The 21,685-nt window shown below is 30.3% G+C and overlaps 3 protein-coding genes across 8 annotated transcripts in view; all 3 read right to left on the reverse strand.

The window, feature by feature from the left end:
* LOC109335815 lies at positions 873 to 2,419 on the reverse strand. The gene is made up of 3 exons (XM_019572014.1): positions 2,254 to 2,419; positions 2,133 to 2,185; positions 873 to 1,253 (listed from the first exon to the last, which is right to left on the reverse strand). Exons 1-3 carry the CDS (start codon positions 2,342 to 2,344, stop codon positions 1,134 to 1,136), a joined length of 264 nt encoding a protein of 87 aa, XP_019427559.1. The 5' UTR covers positions 2,345 to 2,419; the 3' UTR covers positions 873 to 1,133.
* On the reverse strand, positions 3,998 to 11,620 carry LOC109335803 (protein RETICULATA-RELATED 4, chloroplastic-like). Of its 2 annotated transcripts, XM_019572001.1 has the most exons (9): positions 11,483 to 11,620; positions 11,001 to 11,449; positions 7,791 to 7,859; positions 6,902 to 7,033; positions 6,721 to 6,774; positions 6,600 to 6,644; positions 5,685 to 5,818; positions 4,258 to 4,383; positions 3,998 to 4,160 (listed from the first exon to the last, which is right to left on the reverse strand). In XM_019572001.1, exons 1-9 carry the CDS (start codon positions 11,565 to 11,567, stop codon positions 4,112 to 4,114), a joined length of 1,143 nt encoding a protein of 380 aa, XP_019427546.1. In that variant the 5' UTR covers positions 11,568 to 11,620; the 3' UTR covers positions 3,998 to 4,111. The 2 variants fall into 2 exon arrangements, with proteins under 2 accessions (XP_019427546.1, XP_019427536.1); XM_019571991.1 differs by having other exon boundaries at positions 11,001 to 11,620.
* Positions 20,355 to 21,685, reverse strand: part of LOC109335773 (structural maintenance of chromosomes protein 5) — a 31,992-nt gene continuing 30,661 nt past the window's right edge. For all 5 annotated transcript variants that reach the window (XM_019571968.1, XM_019571973.1, XM_019571979.1 and 2 more), the window contains 4 exons: positions 21,559 to 21,646; positions 21,393 to 21,465; positions 20,729 to 20,832; positions 20,355 to 20,639 (listed from right to left, as the gene is read on the reverse strand). In XM_019571968.1, coding sequence (XP_019427513.1) covers positions 20,590 to 20,639; positions 20,729 to 20,832; positions 21,393 to 21,465; positions 21,559 to 21,646 — 315 coding nt within the window. In that variant the 3' untranslated portion in view covers positions 20,355 to 20,589. The remainder of the gene's footprint in view (positions 20,640 to 20,728; positions 20,833 to 21,392; positions 21,466 to 21,558; positions 21,647 to 21,685) is intronic.

Here is a 21,685-nt window from a genome sequence, read left to right on the forward strand (position 1 = left end):
AATGAAAGATATTTGTTGTGAGAGAAGAAACTGGAAATAAGATTAGCAAGAAAATAAACCTGAAAAGTCAAAGGGACGATATCCTCTTATCCTGAGCTGAAGAAAGATTATAAAGTTCCAACAATAATAGCAGACTCTATAACTTAGATATATCTCTATCATGCATCCTAACAGAATGGAAGTTCCAGAATCTAAAACAGAAATGAACAGTGGGAGAGTCATGCAAAGAAGAAAGATGATAGAGCCCAGGAAAAGAAAGGGATGTAGGAACATTACCCACCAAATTTCCTCCCAGACAATTGTTTAGAGCAAAACCGAAAAAGGAAAGCAACGGCAATTACCCAAAAGTTCAAAACAATGTTGCAAATGGCTAGAAATTTAGAACACTACAAAGTATTAGAATTACTTTTTTGTATTTTTGTCACGAGTCTTTTGCAGTCAAGTGCTTCTTTTAGAACATCAGATTTCATCTACTCCCCATCTTAACACCAAACGAAATCAATTACACAGATGTTCAGACCAATGACGAAGTGGTAACTGATGCAACAAACAAGGAGAATATAACATGTTCAATAAACCATTTTGTAAGTTATTATTGGATTCTGTAGCAATCACTATCAAGAAATAGCCCTTTTGGATCTCAAGACATATCTTTCATTAACATAAACTAGCAAAACTAAATGCAAGTGAACTCTGCATCTGCTCTAAATTCCAAATTACATTTTTATACTTAGTCCAAGCTGACATATCATGCTTTCATGAAAACAATTCCTCAAGTGATAATTTTGATACAAAGAGAACACACCAAGAGTTATGCGCGTCCCTACGAGCAGAAATTAGGTAAAAAGAATGAGGAAGTATAGTAGAAACTATAGACAAAATGGTAATTTTTACTAATAACTTCCCTTTGTTAAAGTTGCATATAAATGAGGCTATGAAAACAAAGATGTGAAAAAAAACCCTGACGTAGGGGGAAATGAGACATACATATGAATACAAATTCAATAAAATAAGTAAGGTATAAAAAGACTGCATCATCAAAATTGTTCTCTCATTCCACAACAAAGTGCAATGATTGCGATGCAGGATTAAAAGATAAATTATGTTATCACAACCCTCGTTCATGCCATTAACTATTTATCTGTGCCACTTGACTCTGGTGGAGGTTTAACAATGCTTAACTGACCACCTTCCTTGTTAGCTTGGGTAGCTGCCTTAAGCTCATTGCAGTGGTTAATGAACTTACTCACCTCCTGATTTAACCAATGTTGAATAAAACAATCACTAACTTGAACAATTTATATTGTCACAAAATAAAATAAATAGAGCTAAAAAGCTCAACTAGTGCATAAAATTACATCAAAGAAAAAGAAGCAGAAGTATGGAAAGTAAGAAATCATGGATGTTATTTTATTAGAGTAAAACTGTAATAGTACCTACTCCCTAGTTCCTAGTACATTTTTACCCAAAAATGCTACTTAGTACATAATCAATCCGTTAAACATACAAAAACACACCGCTTTTTGGGCCAACAGAACTATCATTCATAATCTCTGCAAATTTAAGTACAAAATAGTGTACTGCACATTCATTATTTTCTATTTTTTTAATCTAAAGATAAACATCTATCATTTTTCAAATTGATCAGTCATGTGTGATGCCCAATTTCAATAAGGACTTCAATTTGTTGAAGACAAAGCATTTTGTTTTAACATTCCCAAGAAACACTAACAGCTGCCGAATGGAAAGAAATTTTATTTTTCAGCAGTGCAAACCTGGAACTGAATCGTTAAACACAATTTGCATTCTGCAAAACACCCTCACACAAAATAGAGCATAACAAGTTCATTTAGCAGCTTTGAGGAGTCAAGAATTCCCATTTTGGTAGCAAAGTTGCTCAATTGCCTCATGCCATGTTTGGCACCTCTTATAAGTCATTTTTATTTACTAGAACAACAATGAAGCCTTAATCCTACCAACTTTAGTGTCTAACACAGTGTTTAAAAGATTACCATCTTTCATAAAACAATTAAATAAACAAAAAATCTTTCTCCAATTTAGAACTCCAATTCATATAAGAAAACCCAGAAAAAATGATAAATTAACATATGAAATGCCGAAATAAGACTTACACGATCAGCATCCATATCCTTAGTGACTTTTGATGGCTTAACAAATCTCTTTCCTGCATATAAATAATAAAAAACCGATTATGATAGTTCTTCCATAAAATGAGAGTGAGAGAAAAATTACCTTTGCGAATCTGAGGGACCTTTCCATGACGATTTGGTGGAATTGATTTCTTCTTGTTTAGACCTTTGAATTGATTCGACTTCTGCGTCATCTCTCTTCTTCTGCTTCGCTTCGCTTCACTTCACTGTTGGCTAGGGTTAGGGTTTTGGTGCAACTTTGAAATTGGGAATTATTTGGCGGTATATAAACGGGATATAGTTCACTACAATTTACATCATTCCATCTATTTGTATTATTTTCATTACTAATTAAATTAATAAAATTATTCTCTTTTTTTAATATATTAATTTTATAATATATTTTTATATTTCAAATAACTTTATGATTGTTATAATTATTATACTCTCTTACTCATTTTTTCTATTCAATTAATTTTATTTTCAAAACAAATATTCTAACAACTTAATTAATATGATTAAACTTAACTTTATCTCCATAAATATTTGAAAATTGTTAAACATACTATGTAAACTTTAAAATTTTGTAATGAAAGCTGTGAACTTTCAAATCATTGGCGGTGGGTATAAAATAAATTGTAACTGAAAAATTAATTTTGATTTATTATTCCTATATCTTGTTTTGAGAAATTCAAAATCCTAACCTTTTTAATAAGAAAAGTCCCTTAAGATTTGTATTATTTTTGTCTAACTTTTCTCCATCACTCAAATATATAGTATATACTCATAATTCATGTTATAATTAAGAATATTAAAGCATATAATTAAAGACACGCATTAATTATCATAATTAAAAATTAGTCATACCTTTAAAAATCAGGAAAATTGAAAATATTATTTTACAAAGTATGTATATATGTATGCACCTTTTATTTAAAGTATTTATATATTTATTATTTATATATTTATTAAAAAAACTATTAGAGAGACTTTTACAGACTCAATTACAAATGATTTTAAATAGACTCATGGCAAAACCTGAGTATTAAAATAACTATTTAGCACACAATGGAAAGCACTGCCATATTTGGATTATCTCAACTCTGCTTAATAAAGGTGGATGAGAAATTGCAGGGAATGAATTCAATAAGCTACACTTGAAAGGGGTGGAAAACATACCTAAAAGGCTTGAGTGTACTCAACTTCTCTATTGATGATAATAAAAGGACACAAGCATAACATTTTAGCAACAACATGTTGGTTAGTGCTGTATAAAAGCTTGCTAAACCCTTATGATGATCAAAATGTCAAATGTTCGATTCTAGAGAGCAATACTATTTGTTGGTTGGAATAAACAATCACACACCTAAAAAATGATCAGTTCCTCACCTATATGGTGAGAAGATACCATTGATAATTGTTGGGAATGCTTGAAATATGTTATTGTATTAGTCCCACATTGTCTAGTATTAGAATAGAGTAACCAATGTTATATATTGGACTTAGGTCCTTGTTATAATGTGCACCAGATATAAGCATCAAATAGAAACACCCTATAGTTAGGTGGGCCCGTAGGCAGGTGGGCCCGTAGGCAGGTGGGCCCGTGGATGTGCTAGAGTTTGTAATCCTTATTCTCTAATAATATCTTGGTGGCCGCTCAACGCTTCTGGGGACATAGGCACAATTGGCCGAATCCCGTTAACAAATTTTCTTGTTTCTTTTCTTCTATTTATTCTATGCACATTATTTGATTGTGCAACAATCGCTTCCGCACCAACAATAATACTAAAAAAAATCCCTTACTTTAAGGAAAAGAATCAAAGAGATAATTAATAATCATATCCAAATCAATAACAGAAACTAACATCAATCTTTAACAAATCTAAACAGCTATAATTTTGATCAATGAATCAGTATCCCAAGCTTCCATCTGATTGATCTCATGCCATGCATAATAATGCTTAATCTTTTATCTTCTGAACTCCAACCCATTGTGCAAAATCCACCCACCTACTCAAAAAGTGTAACAAATAATGAGGAACTATAGAGAAGAGAATGCAGTAGAGTGCATATATAAATATTAACTAAGATAAATCAAAAGTCTTACAACAATGAACCCCAATAAGTATTGCCAGTTCTAACAGCAAAGTATGCTGCACTTAGTATTAGCTTGTTTTTGTGTAGCAAAGGTTCTAGAATCCTTTGCTCAATAATTCCTGCAAGTACTTGGTACCTAGTAGACCATAAAGACAAAACCTGGAATTAATCTCTCATTTTTGTGTTAACATGCAGAGAATCACTTCCTACATATTTTCAAGAGATCTAATGCAATTACTCAATCATTGTCTTCAAAGCTAAGTCGAAAATTACCCTCCATCTCTTGTTTTATCATCAATATGTTGATACTAAAGCATAACTGCATAGAATGTTAAAGTCATGCTATAAAAATATATTTTAGGATGACAAATTTTGTAGTAGCAGGCACAAATTTTTGTATGAGCATAACTATTAGTACATATTGTTATACCATAAAAGCTATATCAGTCTCCTTTGTATTCTAAATCATATATCAGATCATACATATAGGTAAGCAAACCTTTCGTACTCCAATTCTCTTATTCTTCGAACGTTAACATATTGACCCTCTAACCGAACATGGATTTGATGTTCGGATAAATGGCAGCACAGAACATGGATTTGATTCAGCCATATTCTTAACTTCCAATCAAAACCTCAGGATGATTGAAAGACAAGTTATCCTCAAAGCTTCAATTACCACACGGGAAAAAACTTCCACTGAAGAGTCTGAGTGAAAGTATATGCATTCATCTTTAGTAGAGTATATGTTCATAACTTTCAATAAGTACTTACTAAAAAATATTTTACATGTTAAATAGTCTACTGGTTAAATTTTCCTAGACAGGAAATACTTTTACCAATAATTCTGTTGTAGTGAATTTCCTTGTAGATGTTACTGATATTGAAAAGATTCTGTCTAAAAGAGAAATCCCAATGTTAGTATTATAAAGAGTTTTGTTATACATTCTGTCAAACTTCTTGTCGTAGTTCATTGTTGAATAAATTATTTCATTCACCATGAGCAGTGGATAGAGGAGTCTCAAAAACAAAAAATGACAGCAAGTTCTAAACCATGCTTTGTATATTCACTATAATACCCCCACAAATAGGGAGACTGTTTCCAGGAATTGAACCCGCAACCTCATGCTCACTAAGCAAGAATCTTACTGTTGCGCCAAACTTACCCTCTATATATAAAGCTACATCATTAATATATAAAAAATCTTCTATATCCCCCATCTAGTGAAACTAAGGCTTGGTTGTTGTTTCATTCGAAAAAGCTACATTATTTAGATCCTCAAATAACCTAAGAAAATAACTTGGAGTGTATCCATCCATCCACAACTTCACATGTTTTCTTGAATAGGATATCCAACACCATACAAAATAAAAATTTAGTAGAAAATTGTGAGTAAAACATATTTACGGTAGTTTGTTTATATCAGAACCGAATACCTGATGTTGCTAACTACCACCATGTAAACTCCATATGCAACACTGGTTGATATGACTGGCAAATTCTCAGCAGAAAAACCTTTATTCACAACCTTCTTTGCATTGATCAATGCATTTGTCATACTTATACCAACCTGAATAGGCATTGCCACTAGTCAAACATCAAAGTATTTATGATGACATTATAGACAATTAATAAGAACTAACAAGATAAACCATAAGTCCACTTTATTGATTTCATGCCACAGATTCAAGTTCACCATAAATTGGGACAGTTTTTCACATATGGTGGATGATTTTCAATAGAAGAGACTTCCATCTCAGTGTTTTTATTTTTGTATGCCTTATATTATGGAAAATATGGTCTAAAGGAACAGGTTATCCTCAAAGGAGATGTATCTAAAAAAATTAATATTTACTTCATATTTACTTAGTCTGTATTTTTCATGTCTTCTAGGTACTTCATAGGCACCTGGCTATAGAGTCATGATACAAGCACTATGCAAAAAGTTATATTAGACTTGGAAGCATATTAAGGCAGGGAATGAGAGAAAGTCAATTTGTGATAAAAATGGTAGTGTCCCTTGTCTTCAATAACTGTTAAAAGCTTGGCCTATTTAGTAAACAATGAAAATGTTGTAAAATATACTACCTACATTAACTTTTCTTTCCATTTTTATTAGAAATTTTGAAGGAGCAACCTTATATTTACAACAAATCCCAACAAGTTTCTGGACAACTCTAGTTTCGCAATGCAGAGTATTATTAGTCGAAAGTTCTCCAGGAGATGTTGAGAGTAAATGTTCACACAAAAAATTTGACTTTGAAGATGCACGGACCAAAAACAGGTTCCACAGAAGCAGTGAAATTTGTTAAGACGATTCACCAAAAAACTAGAAGAAAGTAACACTTTACCAGTGATGCGCCGGTCCCAACTACAAATAGCTTCGCCCCATTACGCTGCATAAGAGATGGATATGTCCCTCACTTATAATGAAACAACTATTTGACTTGATATAAATGATCCAACACATACCACTATAGCACCTATTCTCTGCAGAAGTGTATATGATGTTCCTGCCAAAGCCACCTGTTAAGAAATTGAAAGTCACCATAGTACTACTAGTACAATTACAGTGCTTATTAGAATTTAGAACTAAAACCATTAAAAAAATAATGATGAAAAAGAAATACAGAAAGTTAAAGACAATGTTAACCTGAAAAGCATTTTCAGGACAGCCATAGAAGAATTTAGCAATTGCTCCAGCACTAACTGCAAGAGGAGGTTTGAGAGAAACAGTAGGAGCAGGAAACCACACAAGCACAAAACCTGTTACAATGGCTGTAAACTAAGATAAACCAAAAAACTGAATTAGACAGCACCATTTATAGTGATTAAACCACACCACATTACTAAGCACTTGAACTTGTCTAGCCCATCATAGAACATAGGACTTGTTTGGTATAGCACTACAGCTTATTAGGAAGGAAAAGAAGGGCTAAAGTATTGTGACATTAACTTTTCAATGTTAAGTGACTAATCAGATTACTTAACAAAGGTATGATTTATTTTAGTTCTTTTCCTTTTTTATTTGCTAATACAAAACAAGGTAAAGATTACTCTGATTGAATATGATAGCTTCATTTGTAGCATTATCATAGTTGTTCAATGAAATGTCTACAAAAGTTAATATGAAAAAATGTACACTCTTTGTCCTCTCGAATGATAATCAGGAGTTTGGCTAAAGAGGGAATTTGATATATTTTATCATCATGATATTTTACCGTGAGCTTGTTGCAATGATAAGGTTGTTGCTTAGTGATTATAAGGTCATGAGTTCAAATCCTGGAAACAACCTCTCCATTTGTAGGAGTAAGGCGGCAAACATCTACCCTCCTCAGAGTCCTAGACCCCACTAAGGAGGAGCCTCGGACACTAGATTGCCAAAATAACTTTTGAACCCTAGGCCTGAAAAGTGATGGGTTTGTAAATTTCCAAGTTTCCTTTGTTAAATAATAATCACAACTCAAAGTGCATAACTTGATAAGTCAATTAAACACTACAAAACTTGAGAAACAAGAAATAAGTGTTGTTAACAAGCATACCACATTGGCAACAACATAATCCAGCTGCTTTGTAAAGTTTTCTTTACGCTTCTCCAATTCTGCAGCAGCCTGAAAGCACACATGATATCAATTACACATTAATGATATGTATGATAGATCTTAGAAAATATGGCAGGGAAGACTAGAAGAGAAAATGGATAGTTAGAGAGAATTTACTGAATGAGTTAAAAGTACATAGAACTAGACAACTGTGTGACCTATATATACAATGAGAGAAAGTAACTACTAATCACTAACTACCGAAACAAAATGTCATTTTCACAACCTGACAAGAGTATGATATATATATATATATATATATATATATATTATAGTCACCAGATATGTACTACTCAACGGATATAGATATGCAATACATTTTTCATATTTTAAAAAACTAAAAAAATAATTAACTAAATGAACTCATTTACTTTTATTAAAATACATAAGTAAACAAGTCAAATTACTAAATAGACCTATTTATATTTTAGGGTTTCCTTTTCTCCTTCTCCCTCATCTATGTTTGTGTTTATGTCTGCCCCTCCTCTTTTCTACTTCTCCCATTTGTCTATTTTGTGTTAGGTTATCAGCCTCCTTCTTATATGCGATTGGAATTATAACATTGGAGCTATGATAGCTTCAAGCCTAGAGATGAGAAAGATAACGCCTTCAATAATGATTCAGAGACTAAGTATCAATATGTGAATCGAGACATATTGATTCATAAAAGTCTCTCAAACCAGTACTCGCGAACTAATTTCCGATTCCCCAGCCAAACCAATTAATTTGGTATCTATGGTATATATAACACTACTCAAGAGAAAAACTAAGTAAGGACTTTCCTGGGATACTTGTCTAAGGAAACTATAATGTTTTGTGAGGTAACAGTTAAAAAACCTAAGCCATTGAATCAAAGGTATGGTTCATAAAATCAAAATTTTATATTGTAGTAGTAAGACTTTGAGGGGCCATGGTACCCATACTAAAATAAATAATATGAAGTGAATTAAGTTTTGAGATAGAGAGAGCATTATCAAATTATTCCATTCACCAAAACAAGTAAATAATTCTAAATCAAATGCACAGTATTCTTTAAATAAGTAATAATCAGTGAGTTACAGTCCTAAATCATCATTAAAGAAAAAGGAGAATAAGTTGAGTCAATTACCAACTAACATATACATTCACCAACACAAATTTATAATGAATGAAAATGGAATGCAACCTCTTAACCACGGATTCGTCAAACATCTTCACGTGTCGATGTCTGACACGTATCCGGTACGGATACGCTCGGATTCGCAAAGGATACGTAGAGTATCCAAAAATAATAAAATAAATAAACATTAAGACACGTATCATATTTGTTTTCAATAAAATATAGGATATATGGATTCGTTTTCAATAAAATATAGGATATATAGATTCGTTTTCAATAAAATAGGATAAGATATATTTGTTTTCAATAAACATCAACTTATTTAAAGGCAGCAAAGACTCGTATCAACATACTATTACACCGCATTGTCCCTTCGATAGTCGGTACACCATATCGACTCTATGATCCACAACATCGTCGGTCCACCGGTATTCAGTGCTACCGCCATAGGTATGTTGTGAAGAGCAAATAGAAAATGGCTTACCTTTCTTACTTCTTAGTTTCTTTTATCTGAGTATGTTTTTAAAGATGAGAGGATGGGTAGATATTAAGTATTGTCTTTATTTCTTAATTTCTTAATAGAGAAGAAAGAGGGTAAGAAAGAAGAAAGATGGTAGGAGACTTTTTACTTTATATTTTTTAATTTCCATTATATTTTCAATTTCCATTATATTTTTTATTTTGGATATTTTGATTTACACTTATAATTTTATCATGTTTTATGTATTTTTTTATTATTTTATACATGTATCCCTGAACGTATCATATCCTATATTTTAGAAAAAATATATGTCGACGTATTGGAAACATATCATATCTAATACATGTATCTGTATCCGTACTTCATAGAATGCAGTCAAGATTTTAAATTGCAGTCCGTCCTCCATAGTGGTCAAGTGTGGTTGTATACTTGCATTAATCAATTTTTCATGCACAAAACATAACTATAATTATAATGTCTCACCAACTATAATATTATGGCCACAATTGTAATTCCGGATCAATTTTAATACATAAAAAATTAGACTAGAAGGACCACGGTGAAAAAGTTACGTGTATAGTGGAGTTTGACTATACTATTCTATATTTGGTATATGTTTCAAAATATTAATGGAAGTAATGTAGATTTTAGGGAACTTGTGGATCTCAGCCACGAGTTCGGGGAAATCGTGACCAGGAATGCGACTTTCCTGACACATTCTCTCTCCTACATGGAAGCCATGTTTTCCATTCACGACTTCCACTTTCTTTTAGAAGTCGTGTACCCTAAATACGATTGTCATTGTACATTAATAACAAAAGTATTCTCCAGCCTAAGTCAAGAACCACTAGGCTAGAGAGTATTTTTATTATTAATGTACAATGTAAATCGTGTTTAGGTACACGACTTCTAAAAAGTGAAAATCGTGGATGGGAAATCCGACTTCCATGAGGAGAGAGAATGTGTCAAGGAAGTCGCATTCCTGGTCCATGACTTCTCCAAAGTCGTGGATCTCGTCCACAAGTTCCCTAAAAACTACACTATTTCCGTAAATATTTTGAAATATATACCAAACATGTGATAGTATAATTTGACGTAAATTTTCCTACCACGGTAAAATTAAAGAGGAAAACAATGATGATTTCATATACTGTAAAAGAAATTATAAATCAAGTACACAATATCTTCTAAATAACCAGTGAGTTACATTAATAAAAGCAGAATATGTTCTGTCAATTATAAAGTAACGCATTCATTAATGCAACATCTCTTTCTTTATACAAGCAAATGATGAAAATTATGAAGTATTCACACATATTGGTTCAGTGTTCACCTAAAAAATAAAGATGAAACAATCTTTTAAATCATACTCATCAATTATAATTGTGAATATAATATTATGATTTTGAGATTTTCAATTTCAACTGTGACTGTAATCAAAATTGAGACAATATCAGCCATATTTTCTAGCAATATTCAATTAAAGAAATATAATTGTACTCACAATTTAAAACACTAAATGAAAATTGAAAACACGAAAATGGAAATTGAAAATGGAATGCAAGCAAACCTTCGTGAAGATTACAACAACACACTCCATGACAAGCTTAGTTAAGAACAAATCATCAGCCAGCAACCTCTCCTTAAATCCTCCCAACTTCATCAACCACCTGAACACACCCGACTTCTCCAACTCGAAGAACCTCCTCACTATCGAACCTGGCACCCTCCCCGCCACCACAGCCGCCGTCAAATCCGCCGGAAAATTCTCCAGCGACCTCCCAGCCTCTGCCAGCACTAACATGGCTTCCTCCCTGTTCCGGTCCCTTTCCTCCTCTTCACCACCGTCTCCCCCATCTCCACCACCACCACCACCACCACTCCCCGGTGATCCGCTGCCATTACCAAATGAGAAAACGGTGGTGGCCGGAGAATGGAGCAAATGGGTAGGGGTGAAAATGGGTGGAGAGTGAAGTTTGAGGTTGGAAGAGAAGAATATGGAAGGTTTGTTTTGGGTTGTGATGGTGAAGGTTGATTGAGAAGAGTGGCTACAATGGAAGATGTTGTTTTGAGTGTGAGTGTGAAGAGGGGAGAAGCGTGAGTGTGATATAAGGTGTGAGAAAGAAGCGATTGCCATGGCGATAAGAGAGAGTAGTTGGTGACTGTTAAAAATGGAGGGAGCAAATTTCTTTATTTATATATATATATATATATATATATATTATATTTGGAGTAAGGATTCTTTCTATATGTAACTGCTTCAAAAAACAAAGAGAAATGCAACTTTAAATTATATATATGTCATTTTGATTACAATGAAATCATATTTCTAGCATTAAAAATAAGTAAAAAATATGTATTTATCTTTTTATTAATAGAAAGTATGCTCACTTATATATTTATATATATTATATTATATATATATATATACTATTTATAAAGCCAAAAACTTGAAATAACTTTTCTCATTGTGTAATTTTCATTTCCAATATTGTCCTTAACAAAAAAAACTACATAATCCTAAGCAACTACCACCAATACATTAATTAACCACATATCTCACCTTAAATTAAACATTATCATAAACAAAACAAAATATAATATATAAAAATTGAATATGTAGTATCACACATTATTCATCGGCAGACACGAAATGCATGTACACACTAGTATTATATAAAGTCAAAACTATAATTAACTACCATAGTCCATGACATAATTTTTCACTTTTCAAAATCACTCTTTTGTAACTCCTTCATTAATAATCATCATAAACTTCTAAATATTATTTTTCACACTACACCATTATTCTTCCGCACCATTATTTTTATCTTTTCCTCTTCAATTATATATTTGATTAATCTTCTTACATCTTTGGTCTTTATTAAATTATTTTTCTTTAAAGAATATAACACAAAGTTTATACATATAAAAAAATAAGAATGAGGTTGATAGGCACGAAGTGTCAATCGACATGCTAGTATATATAAGGTTGGAACTAAAATAGTTGTTATTGTGAATCTACTATCTATATATAAATTGAAGATGTTAAATTGAATGAGCTGTTGAAAATACTATATTAGAAACTCTTCATTTGTGATAAGTATCTAAAGAATATGTTATTTTTGTCAAATAAAATTAAAATCTAAAAATATCATATGATGTTACTATCCTTTGGTTTACTATTTTTAAACATGTTTCATTCATGTCTTCTTCTCCCCTTCTTCACTTTTTTTATACTCAAACCACAAACTATTTATTGTTTTTACAAATTTTGTTCAACAAATTTATCATCTTCAACTGTCAAACCAGTACACATGTGTCATTTTTCACTCTTTCAATTTTTACTTGATCCTTCTCATAACTACATTGTTTTTCATTTTTTGTTCAATAACTCTAACATCTTCAAATGTCAAGCCCACACACGTGTATGGTTTTCTACTCTTTTCATTTTTACTTCATCCTTTCTCATAACTATCTCACCTTTTTTTTTGTTTAATAAATATATCATCTTCAACCATCAAACCTACTCATAAGTATGATTGTATGCTCTTTTAATTTTTTCTCCATTGATAGTCATAATTTATTTATAATATCATTGTATGTATGTACACTATTTTACTCACACAATATTCTTTATCATAGGCGTAAAAAAAATTAACTTCTTCAACATTTCACTCATTTACCTCAACAAGATATCACAAGATAATTATTTTTTTCTTCTATAACAAAAACTTCATTTTTCTCACATGATGTATGTTAAGATATTTTTCTCCTATGTGGTTATTTTTCCAATATAGGAAATATGGGCTAGCCATGTTTTTTGTTTCAACATTTATAGAAGATAAAGTTCACCTCTTAGAGTACAATGATGAGAAGTTACATTCATTATCTACTTATAGATGAATAATGTCTTTATTTTTAGAGTAAATTATACCGACACTCCATGAGTTTTAGTTAAATTATACAAATCATTCATCTATTTTTTACACATATAAAAACTCCTAATTTATATACATACATTATACTCATTACACCTACATAAGAAATAAGTGTGATATTTTAAATAAAAATTGATGATAATTAAGTTAAACAAAATATGATATTATGGAGACAAGTCCAAATAATATAGGAGTCAGTACATTTTTATTATTTTTTGTACAAAATGCATCAATAATTCAAATGAGATATTGTGTTGACTTGTATACTATTTGGACTTGTTTCGATAATATACCATATTTTGTTTAAATTAATGGCATTTATCACCTTTTTTGTTTAAAAGATCACACTTATTTCCACACAGATGTAGTGAGTGTAATGTATGTATGTTAATTATGAGTTTTTTGTAGGTGTAAAAAATGGAGGGATAATTTAAGTAATTTTACTAAAACTCAAGGAATATTAGTAAAATTTACTTTTATTTTTATTATCTCATTGTCCATAATCTTTAGAAGCTAATTTGTTTTCACTATCTTAGTATGTCAACTTTATTAGTCAATCACTAGAGCATGTTTTATTTATATACAACTTTATTTTTTGGCATTTTTATTCAAACAAATTTATACATGTACAGTTTATGATATACATAAAAAATTAGCAGGTTAAGATTCATTCTCATCATAAATTATTTGGCATGTTTAATTGTTAAACATGTATATTTTAATTGTCTTTAAATGTTGTTTTCTTTTATTCCATTTTCTAAAAATTAAACATTTGTTCCTCACAATTAATTTTGAGATTTCATTTATGATTTTATTTTAGGATTTTCTCTTTCATCTTTATTAGATTGTAACAATCAAAATATTAAATTAATTGATGTATATATTAAAGCAATGATGTATATATAAATTGAAAGGATGAGTCAATTGATCTAAATATTAGAATATAAAACTATAAAAAATATTATATCTTCCTCAAAATTAGTATAAAAATCCTCTTAAAATTGCACGAGTCCATTGATGTATATATTTGAATGAGACAACAAAAACTATATAAATAAATAATCATCGCACTTCAAAAAATTAAATTAGTTAATTCTCAATCCAGATTAAATAACACAGTCATCTATTTATGTCAGAAAATCAACCATGTAACCATGCGATATTAATTTGATTTTCGTACTTTTATTTTGTATATTTATTTGATGTAATCTACCACATTAGTGAATAGGACGTCATTTATTGATTACAAATAGTTATAATTATTATATAAATTAATTAGTAATTAAACTTTTGCATCTTTGTGAAATGTGTTATATTAAAGTAATTGATATATATATATATATATTAGTTAATTCTTACAAATGTGTTCAAATCACAAAAATATTAGAATCTCTATAATTAATTATTTATATCTTTAAGAATTGATTTTATTTTCATAAATGAATAAAATTAGCATTATACCCATACTATTGTTATATTTATTTTGCAATCATATTATTATTCCACACACATTTATGGAGTAAGAAAAAAAACTATTTTTTATTTGATTTGATTTATATTTTATTTAAATTATTTACGTTTTCTTAATTTTAGGCAATGCTCATTTTAGATGTAAATCTACATAATTATAACTAATAAACTTGTAGAATATTAATAATTGATTATATTTATATTTTATCTTGTTCGAACCCGATAAAAATATAATGGATGATTTATAAACAAAAATTTCATAACGTGTGTGATTCATTGAACATATTATATTGGAAACTTAATGCACAATTCTATTTTTTATGTCATAAACAAAACATATTAGTTTGAATTTTTTGGATAAGTTACAAAAAATATAATGAAATATTAATTGAATAATATTCCCTCATTTTGGATTTTAGGAGGCCATATTGAGTGTAATGCATTAAAGATATAAGGCTAGAGGTGAGGATGAAGTTAAATTCTTCAACAAACATTTTATTTTATGTAATTAATGTTTTACATCATTCTCCATACTAAATGCCAACATTTTCTAATTTATTGCCAACATAATCAACAATCAAAATCACTAAATCGGTTGTGATGTATGTTGTTTCTCATCATTGTAATAATGGTTCCATAAATAAATATTTGTAAGCAAGCTTCTTTACTAGATCTAGCTAGTGCTAAAATCTCAAATTCAATTGTGAATATAATAGTCTACTTGTTTGATTTCCAAGAAATGTCTCTTCCAACTATATTAAATATATAGTCATTGATTACTTAGAAAACATGAAATAACGTAGAAGGTTAAAAATCACTTCTAGAAATATGCAAATCAATGTTAACAAATTGCCTAAATATCTCTGTGTACAAGTTACGGATAATGCATGCTATGTGCATAACATAATTTTGGTAAGAGATCCCTAAGATGACCAAAAATCAAATATTCGATTTCTGAGAGCAACATTTGTTTGAAGAGACAGTTATACACTTTGAAAGTATTAGTTCTTTACTTAAAAAAGGGGAACACATCTCCTATCATACACTTTGTATTACACCATGTACTATAAGCTTATGATTGGTCATAAAAATATTTAATAATTAAATTTTAACTTAAATATATTTTTTCTGACCAATCACATGCTCATGAGACATGGAGTGACACAAAGTATAAGACAGCAGATGTGTACCCTAAAAAAGTGAGGGGATACCCTTAGTAGTACCAAAAAACTTCATATGAATTAGGGGTGTAAAAGTTTGATTGTCAGTTCGGTTTTTAGTGCAATTCATTGGCCAAACCGACCACAAAGAAATGGTTCGGTTCGCCTCAATTAACTGCAAATTATTGTAAGAATTGATCCAAATTGTTCATGAAGGGTTCGATTTCATGGTTTTTATGGTTTTTTTTAATTCCATAAATTGAAAGTTCAAAATTTATTGCAAGAAAAAATTGCATGTCTATAAAATAAAAAACACTACTACTATTATCAGTAAAAAAATTGAAACTCTTAATTGTTTTTTAATAACATATATAACAATTATGTAATTTAGGAAGAAAAAACGAATGACCACATATTCAATAATACAATTTATAATTAGTAACATATATAATAATTTAGTAACATACATAACAATTTAGTAAAATATATAATATTACAATTCGCAATTAGTAAGATATACAACAATAATATAATAACAATTTAGTAACATATGTAACATTATAAATCACATAAAAATTGATAATTTAAGCCACAAAATTGGTTAAAAAAATTTCTAGGATATACTTTTTTAATATGTGGTTCGGTTCGGTTCCAACGGTTCCTAAATTTCTAAAACCATGAACTGAACCGAACATAAATGATTACTTAAAAAAATAATTGAACCGAACCACGAATGATTTGATATGGTTCGGTTCAATCGATTTCGCGGTTAAACAGTAACAATTTACGACATATGAATCATGAAAAGGTATAAAATCTAATATATCTTATTTCCATGCTCGTGGTTTAGAATGTTATATCTTGATTACTAAAGATCACCTTGAAAATTTTGATTAAAAAGCAGATGAAGGATTTTTGTTCTTAATTAATCATAAACTACACAGTTTTAAACTATAGAACCTATATAGTAATAGAGTCAGTACATTTTAAAATTAATTTGATTTTAGGATTACTAAGGAATTATTAGATGATCAAGATGATCCGGCATGTATTGAACATAAATATGGAGAAGAATTCTCCTCATACAAGTAAAAAGCAAACATATCTGAACAACAGACAAGTGAAAATGCGTCTGAAGATAATGAGAAGATATATTGAAAATACAAGGTCTATCATCCAGAAAATGTTATCGTTACAGAAGAATTTGTAGAGACATCAACAATATAGCATGAATAACACAATATCAGCATAAGAAGGTTGGTGAAACCTTACTTGATGAAAGCTAGATCTTGGTTATACAAGAAAAGCTCTCCCAGATAAGAGGATTGATTCCCAAACCCAAAGGAAAGTGGAACACAATGATTTTCATTAACAAGTTAGATAAGGAAGGTAAATTGATAAGAAATAAAACAAGACTAATTGTTCAATGATGATATAATCAACAAGACTAGTTGCTCCAGAATATAATTAATAAGTCCAGTTCCTCAAAGATATATGAAAGATATTTCCAAAATATCTGAATTTAGGAATGAGTAGTACTTAGCAAGCAGCATAACTTCCACTAGGCTATCACACCTATTTGATTATAGATTGAACTATTGTTCTACATAACCTTTCATCAACTCGTAAAGAATCCCAAAGGTTTACAACAACATTGTCGAAAATAATGATTTAATTTATTGTAAAAAATTATGTAGATATTATTATTTTTTGTGTTTCAAATGAAAATCTCGTTAAGGAATTTCTATGCTTATGCAAAAAGAATTTGAAATGAGTTAACATGGAAAGATCAACTTTTTCCTTGACTTGCAAATGAATCAGACAAATGATGAGATCTACATCTATATGCAGAAATACACTAAGGAGCTGATAAAGAAGTTCTAAGCATATGATCACACTTAAGCATTCATTTGTTGTACTGAACAAATATGAGGAATGTAAAAAAATAGACCAAACTACTTATAGAGATATGATAATTTCTTATATGCTTAATTGCTAGTAGACTAGATATCCAATTCAATGTGTCTCTGTGCTAAATTTCAAGCAAATCCTAGAAAGTATCACCTTAAGGCTATTTTAATTTTCAAATATCTTATTGGTACTCCTAACGTTGGCCTACTATATGAGAAATCTAAAGATTCCAGGTTAGTTGATTTCTATGATGCTGATTTTGATGGAAACAAAATATAAAAGAAGAGAGTATGTCACTACAATGATGCAAATATGATATCTAGGTCATGCAAAAGGCAAAGTACAATTACTATGGATAAAGTATTAATTAGAATATTATTCTATCTTTGATAATATTATTTCAGTTTGGTGTGATAACATGTGCTGATAATTTTTCTAAAAGATCCAGCAAAACATATAAAGCAGAACATATATAAAAAGGAGGTGGATCCACTTACTCGAAGAGTAGGTGGAAAAAATTATTTTACATCTTAACCATTTATTCTTGAGAAATCAAATGGTTTAGATCTATTCACTAATTCAAATCATTGAATTTTTTAAGAATGGGTAACTAGGATGTGAAGTAAAAAATTTCCACTAACTTTTGGAGTAATGGAGTAAGTGGATCTCTATAAAAAAAATTAATCATTTTATTTGAGATTAAGTTTCAAAAGATATTTTTGAGCTAATATTTATGGATTTTCAATGGGCTGATATATTTACAAAACTTTCGGGCGAAGAAAGATTTATGTTTATTAAGAGAAATTTTAACATGCATAATATTTCGCGATGATTTTTTTATTTGTTTGAAATTGAATTTTGCTTAAAAAATGTTTTATGTCTAAGTTCAAGTTCTGAGCCTTTCGCCCGCTAATATGGCAAAAAAAACATTATGTGCTAACCAGTAAAACTTAAGAGAATAAACATGTATACCTGTCTGAAAAGGAAGTAAGGAAAGTGCTTCGTGTCACATTCTCAGCTTCCAAACCGATAATGTTGGATTATGTACTAGTAGTTTAATATTATTTATATTTAGTTCATATAGTGTAAATGTACAAGAGATACCTAGATGGTCACACAGATAGAATTACACCACTAGATATTGATCATTGTTTTATTGGGTGAGGTTCATTAGATGACCCCAATTTCAATAAACAATGGTCGGAGTTAGAGTTAACCACTTTGGAAGTGCTTGTATGCTTATAAAGAGTATATTTTTTTTAACTTAAAATATTTTTTCAACCAATCATAAGCTTGTGGTACATGTAGTGACACAATTTGTGGGATAAGATATATTTTCTCCCTTATAAATAGAGCATAAGATGTTTAAATCCTACGTACCAAAATAGAATCCACTTAAACTCTTGTACTCCTATAAAGACAATGTTGTAACTTCTTTGTTAGCTCAGTAAAACCAATAGGTAATCTTTATTCTTTGTGTTTGTTTTTAGAAACTTTGAAACATGATCTTTCAAATCATTCTGAATTGTTTTTCCACAGCAGATATTATATGCATATTTTGCCAACTTATGACCAAAGTTGGTGCGTGTAGGATGGCTCCTTCTTCAGAGAAAAGGAATTCATCTACCCCAAACTAGTTAGAGACTTGTAGAAGACAATTGTGATAAAAGAAGGTAATACAACAGGATGATGAGTGGATATGTTGGAAATCCTCTCTAAAACTATTGGATGTCCAAAAGATGGTGTTGGGTACTACATCAACTAGATGAAGGAGAAAGGGTCTAAACTTGTCCACAAAATCATCTTTGGGAATATCAAGCTAAAGAACCTTGTTTTCATGAAGATTGATCTGCCACTAATTACAAGAGCTTCCATGTCTTCTTATGACATATCTGATTCTTCAGAAGCCACTATCCATGATGAAGTTCATACCCCTGGAACTGTTATTATAGATTCAAAACTAGACTCACCTCCTCCCATTCATTTCTCACAACCTCCCAAAACAGATCAACAATAACGTATGAACACTTCATTTTTTTCAGCCTGTTTTTGTGTTCTCTCTTTTATTTTTAATTCAATTTAAAATTTAATTGATTTCTTTTTATTTTAAAATAATAAATAATATATACTGGTTGATTATATTTTCAAACATATTTTTACTAATTAGTTTTTTAGAAATTTAAATTGTATGAAAAATACATTAAATATAATGTTACCAAAAAAATTGTGTTATTCATATAATTAAAAACTAACATTTTCATCAACATGCAACTTTTCATATTCAGAGTAAAATTTTAATAATAAAACATTACCTATTAAAACATGAGAAAAAGAGGTATATATTAACATTGTAAAAGATTTATACAATGTCACTACATCATCCACCATTCATATTTCTTAAATAAAAGTATTTCAAATCTACCATACAATGAACAAGTTATTAAAGTTAACAATAATTCTTGGTTTGCACAAAATTCCTTGAATATGCCCCAGAAGCTGGGTATAACCATACTGTTATACATGAATTACTGGAACAAAGGTTAAATTATGATAAGATATTTACAGTACTGGACATATGCAACCACTGAAACATGAGCACTTTGGTTCAGATACAAAGTGTTTTTTTCCTCCACAAAAATATACATATGAAAAAAAGGTAAGCAAATCTCAAATTGGTCTATTGTACAAGTCCAGTGATAATACCCCATCGATCACCATTAGTCCAGACTGATTCACAAAATACATGATTGAATGTTCTGTGAGTAATATCAGAAGAAATAGAATAATAACACTAGATTTTTGGTATGAGAAGTTACCCTTTGATGTTTGCTCAATCCAAGGACCAGTCATTACATTCAATATACTGCAAGCGTCACTATATTGTAGATCAGGTAGCAACTTTGGGGTGAGCAAGAAACACCTGCATAAGGCCTTGTATGTTAGCCACCATAAAAAAGGGAACAAAACACATTAGTGCTGACAAAGGTCAACAGCAGAGAGAAGTCTATGTATGCCAAGCATGGTAGTCGAATCGGGGTTTAGATCGTGAATAGAGGAAGGGCTAGACACAGTTTGGAGCAGAACCCACGTGTTGCAGACTCGAGTGGTTCATGATTCACTGATGATATCGGGTTCCTAATTGTGTTGCCGACTTCCCATGATTGCTCCAAGGATCAACTTACCAATATCTTCACTAAACCAATATGCGGTCCTAGGATTATATACATTTGTGACAAGGTAGATGAATATGATGTATATTCACCAACTTGAGGGGAATTGTTGAGATGTTATTAGATAACATATCATTGAATAGAATATTATTTTTATATATCTGAATATTATTAGTTTCCATAGTTAGTTGATTCCAATCCCTAAACTTTAGGCATTGACTAGACTTCAAGTGTATATAAATATTATACAAATCATACATCAATATACATGTAATTCATATATTCAGATTCAAGTGTAGTCAGCACTTACTGTGGTGTATTTGGTTTGCTTGCAGCTCTCACCAGTTGCTGGAACATCTTCCTTTCATTTATTGGGTCCATCCCTGAAAGGGAAAAAAATACAGTTGAAGATCATTTTGGTGCTATGTAATGTGAGGCAATCAACAAAAAAAACTACTTCATACCATAACACTAACCTTGATTTATCTCATCAACAACTCTAAATGGGCAGTTTGTAAGATCTTGAAGAGAAACAAGATAAACAATGGTTGAAACTGATCGCTCCTAAAAATCAGACTACAGCTTCAGCGAGGGAGGAAAACT

The sequence above is a fragment of the Lupinus angustifolius genome, chromosome LG02, assembly GCF_001865875.1.
Source record: "Lupinus angustifolius cultivar Tanjil chromosome LG02, LupAngTanjil_v1.0, whole genome shotgun sequence".
NCBI classification, from domain to species: domain Eukaryota; kingdom Viridiplantae; phylum Streptophyta; class Magnoliopsida; order Fabales; family Fabaceae; genus Lupinus; species Lupinus angustifolius.

Excerpts from the sequence above, each read along its gene's own strand:
- LOC109335815 (XM_019572014.1), bottom strand. The coding sequence starts at position 2,344 with ATGACGCAGAAGTCGAATCAATTCAAAGGTCTAAACAAGAAGAAATCA. Across the intron at positions 2,186-2,253 it reads GGTCCCTCAGATTCGCAAAG|GAAAGAGATTTGTTAAGCCA; the intron begins GTAATTTTTCTC and ends ATTTATATGCAG. Across the intron at positions 1,254-2,132 it reads AGGATATGGATGCTGATCGT|GAGGTGAGTAAGTTCATTAA; the intron begins GTAAGTCTTATT and ends TGGTTAAATCAG.
- LOC109335803 (XM_019571991.1), bottom strand. The coding sequence starts at position 11,567 with ATGGCAATCGCTTCTTTCTCACACCTTATATCACACTCACGCTTCTCC. Across the intron at positions 7,034-7,790 it reads ATTATGTTGTTGCCAATGTG|TTTACAGCCATTGTAACAGG; the intron begins GTATGCTTGTTA and ends GGTTTATCTTAG. Across the intron at positions 4,161-4,257 it reads ACTTATTGGGGTTCATTGTT|GTGGGTGGATTTTGCACAAT; the intron begins GTAAGACTTTTG and ends CTTTTTGAGTAG.